This window comes from Nansenia antarctica (genome assembly GCF_963989245.1).
Source record: "Nansenia antarctica genome assembly, chromosome: 10".
Lineage (NCBI taxonomy): Eukaryota > Metazoa > Chordata > Actinopteri > Argentiniformes > Microstomatidae > Nansenia > Nansenia antarctica.
Window position 1 is genome coordinate 7,006,598 of NC_137680.1, and position 5,000 is coordinate 7,011,597.

General features: G+C 40.5%; 1 protein-coding gene across 1 annotated transcript in view; it reads right to left on the reverse strand.

The window, feature by feature from the left end:
- Nucleotides 1–4,651: 4,651 nt before the first annotated feature.
- Nucleotides 4,652–5,000, reverse strand: part of s100w (S100 calcium binding protein W) — a 1,458-nt gene continuing 1,109 nt past the window's right edge. The window contains exon 3 of the mRNA XM_080540888.1: nt 4,652–5,000. This exon is cut by the window's right edge and continues 44 nt beyond it. Coding sequence (XP_080397014.1) covers nt 4,883–5,000 — 118 coding nt within the window. The 3' untranslated portion in view covers nt 4,652–4,882.

A 5,000-nucleotide genomic window follows, 5' to 3' on the forward strand; every position in this document is an offset into this window, starting at 1 on the left:
TGTGTGTGTGTATGTGTGTGTGTGTGTGTGTGAGTGTGTGTGTGTGTGTGTGTGTGTGTGTGTGTGTGTGTGCGTGTGCGTGCGTGTGTGCATGTGCACGTGCATGTGCACGTGCAGGATTTCTCAGTTTCCTGGTTTCAGCGAGTCTCCCTTACAATGGAAAACTACAACCATCCCGCCCTCCCTTCCTCTCTCCCTCTTTCCCTCCCTCTCGCCCTCTGACTCTCTCATTCTGCTCTCTCTTTCCCTCCTCCCTCCCTTGATTCTAACTCTTTCTCCGCTGCTCTTTTTGGTTGTGCCAACAAAACTATTTAGAAAATCTCTCATTTGAATCAGGGAGACTCTCACTGTCCTTGTATGACCCTGGCGACTTTATTTTCGCTTGTTCTCCTTCTCTCACACATTTGCAAAACAGAGGAAGCTGTTATGAGGCTATTAGTCACATAAATGCTTCCTGGTGCCAGTCCCTGAACCCCCCCCCCCCCACCTCTGTTTTCAATGCCAGCCCCTCCCCTCTATCCTGCCAGTCTCTATCCTCCCTGCTCGGAAGCCCTCCTCCTACTGGTCTCTACGTCTGACCATGTCATCAACAGCAGCACACATTTGAATCCTGTAGAAAGAGTAGGCGTAGAGGCCAAACATGTTGTTGCAGGTCCTAGGCCTGTGAGGGCAGCTTGTATTTCCATAATGAATGTACAGCTTCTGTGAATAGCTTCTTAACATGAGGTATTTGAATATCTATTGAAATGAAATGACGTTAGGTAAAACAGCACCTGAGTCTGGCAGCAGCAGAAACAGCAACAGCACCACCACACACATGCACGCACACACACACACACACACACACACACACACACACACACTCGCACAGGCACACAGGCACACACATGCACGCACACACACACACACACACACACACACACACACACACACACACACACTCGCACAGGCACACAGGCACACAGGCACACACACACACACACACACACACACACACATGCACATACACACATGCACGTACACACACACACACACACACACACACACTCGCACACACACACACACACACACACACACACACACACACACACACACACACACAAGCACTGGATGTGAGTACAGGGAAATAGAAGAGAAATGCAAACAGTGGAGGGAGGGAGGGGTGGGAAGAGGGAAGGACAGGGAACAGAAGAGGAAAACCTTGGTCATCAGTGACCTAGAATCTACACCACACTACTTCCCAAACTGTGGCTGGGGCCCATCTAGAAGCGTTTGGATTGTCTCCTGCTTCAAAACAACATTTCCAGCCTTAAGCCTGCAGTCCTAACGCTGCTCTCCGAAAAATCAAAGTTGGCGAAGCCACCAGTCTGGGTAGACAACGTGGGAAAACATGGTATTCCAAAAGCAAAGGGACCAAAGGGGGCACTTTTAAGGTGTGCTGGCTAATTATGTGGACACACACACACACACACACACACACACACACACACACACACACACACACACTCTGGTTGACCATGTACTCAATCATGGCCTAAAAATGACCAAAGCTGGGCAGTGAGTCCAGCAGAATTTGAGCCGCTTCACAGTAGCCTCAGTTATCTGGTCATTTAGAGATGAGAGTAGGTAAGTAACCACTTCAGTAGTCTTCTATACTCTCTACTCTACAGTAATTACAGTAATGTAACTTGATGGTTTCTATGGATATCTACAGTGTTTAGAGAAATGTATAGTGTAATGTTATTTTGTCTTACATTTATGAAATATGTGTAGCCTATACTGTATATACTGTACTGTATATACCTTTCAGGCAGCGGAGGAGACTTGTGACAACATCCAGGCAGACGCATCGGAGGCGGGATGACTTATTTACATAGATAGTAGATCTGTTTCACCGCATTTTACATTTTGATTTGATTTTTTGATTTTTTTTGTGGGCCTACGAAACACTTTTTTTTTTGCAGTGAGTTCAATCAGCTGAACATTTTACTGTACTACATTACAGTAACAAATAAATATTAGCTTTGTTACCTTTTTGTATTTGTGCACTGATTTCATCATTACACCCCCAGAAAGATAGTCGAAACATTTTCTTACTGTAGTGTTTTTCATCTTACGTATTAAGTGAAGTGAAGTGAAGTGAAGTGAAGTGAAGTGAAACTTTATTTATATTGCGCCTTTCGTACATGAATGCAATTCAAAGCGCTTTACAATAGAAACAATGATTGAAAACAAGATTACAGAGATGGGGGGGGACACACACGAGACAACAGGAAGGGAGGGGAGGGAGGGGTTACATCAATACACTAATAATAACTTGTATAACTACTAATAATAACAATAACTAATAATAACATGTATAACATCAAGCTTACACTAATAATAACATTTCGTCCATCACTAAACAGACAAAGCTAAGTAGATTCTGACATTTTTAAACAGCACAGTAATGCAATAACTGTGAGTTTTGGCAAAATAGGTGTATTCTCAGAACTCTAACAATGTTGCAGTATCAACTATAACTTTACAGTATGCCTCTGGGAAGCTGGGTTGTGAGTTTAGCTCAATTGGAGCTCATTGGATAGACAATCCTATTCTGATACAATGATTATTAAATATTATTATTTATATGATATATTCACAGTATTGTATTACAATATGGCCATGGCAATAGTCTTCATACAGTATACCATAAAAACAACATTTTTTCGGGACAAAAATAACAAAACCTTAAACTTTAAAAAAGGAGAAAAATTAAACAATTCATACACATGTTTTTAAATTTAGCACACCAGTGTTGATGCTCTGTAAAATATATTCATATGATAACTGTGTGTAACATTTTGTTGGAAAGAATCAGTTTTGAGAAGAGATTTTGGAGTTTTGACAAAATGGTTAACTTGATAAATTGAGCTCTAGTTTCAGGAAACAGACTTTCAGACTGATAGGACTGATGTGTGAGAATGAGAACCTGCTAGTGAGCCCGTCACATTCACAGTGGTGAACCATGCTGCATCTGTGGCCTGATAGCACCATCTGCCTGAGGGTAACAACATAACATGGGCCTTCCGAACAGCATAAGACACAGTAAGCTTTCGTACAATAGACATAAAACCAGAGGAGAACACACGCACACACGCACACACTTTTGTTTATTGGCATACTGAATGTATATATAAAAAAAATTTTTGTCTCTTGGCTGTTCTTTATTGTCTTTTTGTTTGCTGTTGTGTTTTGTCTTATAATTACTTTATTTTTCTTACTTTCTACTTTATGGAGTTAATTGTTTTCCTTTAATGTCTGTCCTTGTTGTGACGTCTAGATGTTTGTTGTTTAAAAACTTACCAAAATAAATAATAACCCCCCCCCCAAAAAAAAAACAGAGGAGAAAATCTAAAATGATACTTACTTGTCTTACAGGATTAGGTATCCAAGAGATTGAAATAGTTTTTCCCACTCGAACACACACCTCTTGTTATACAAAAAAAGGTTGTTTTAATGTAAAAAAAGAAAAGAAAAAAGTAACCCTAACCTAAACCATACTGTGCTCTCTCTGATATTTTCATTGTGATCTCCAGCACGTTTATTGCCATTATGCATACACATATAGGAATTTGCTTTGGCTTTACAGTAGGTGCGTTTATGCTTTTTTCACATGTATACTGTACATGAACAAAACAAATGCAAAAAACAGGACAACACAGGACAGACAACAGTGCATTGGATAGTGCTACTGTATATACTGTATATATGAAGTGCAGTGCACTGTTATAGCAACTATGGTGGATGCATAACCAGGCCAGCCCAGTACAGATCAGCCAGGCTCTGCCTGGCGTATCACTGCATTGTGTATCATGACACAGAAAGCACAAGAGTTTAACTTTTTTGCTTTTTTTTTTACATTGTATTTATTGATTTTCTGTTTACAACCTTAACATAGGTACATCTGAAAGTTGGTCAGAACCTTACATTGTAAACGTTTTAACCCCCCCAATTCCCCTTCCCCCAGAACATCTCTTCCCAGAACATCAGAGCATTCCGTTCCCTGCTCTCGTCACAAAGGACAACTACAGACAAATAATTTAGATATCTTTCCCCCCGTAAAAAAAAGAAAAGAAGAAAGAAGTGAAATAAAAAATGACGAAGGTTATTCTGCTAACCAATCGGTTAGGGTAAAACACATTTTTTAAATGGTTGGTATATGCATTCACCCTTCATATGACACCTTTCTCCTCCAAAGAGCAGGTATTTAAGCAGGTATTGCCCTCATTGAACTTTTATTTGTGAGACTGAATCGACGAGACATGAGTCCTCAGGACAGAGAAGTGTGAGAAAAGGTATTTGAAAGGAGAAATAGATTTGATGTCAATGAACAGGATAGAGACCAAGCCCACACCTGGGGGGAAGTAAAAACCAAAGCAACCTTCGGATCAGTGACCTCATTGGTTGAACCGTGTGGAATGCTGGAAGAGTACGGTAGAGGCTCGTCACATCTTTCAGTAGCCTGTGTGCCTTTCACAGTGTTCCAAATATGCAACGATGGCAAATTCTATAGCTTATAGTTATAGATATGTTCATTATTGATTTAAATGTTATCAACAACAACAACAAAAAAGTTAAAAAAAGAAAAGAAAAGAAAAGACCACACATATATCAACCAAGTAGTCTTTTATTGAGTAAAATTGTATTCAACACTGAAAAGTGACAGACTGTGTATACTATAGAGGACATATTTTCCCTTGTTGGTGGTAATTTCTTTACAAAATTATTGAACAAATAGGTTAGTGCAAAGCACTGCTTGTGTATGTTCTATAGAACAGTGTTTGGAACTGGGTGACTCCACTGAACACAGCAGTCGTCAATCTAGGCTTCTGGCTTCAACCTAGGGTTTTGGGGCCTTTGCACCCTTGCCCCTACTTTTCCTGTGGTAGCTCTTGGCCACTTTGGCTATACACGTGGAGAATTCTCTGAAGTTGACTGCCCCGTCCGCATTTTTATCC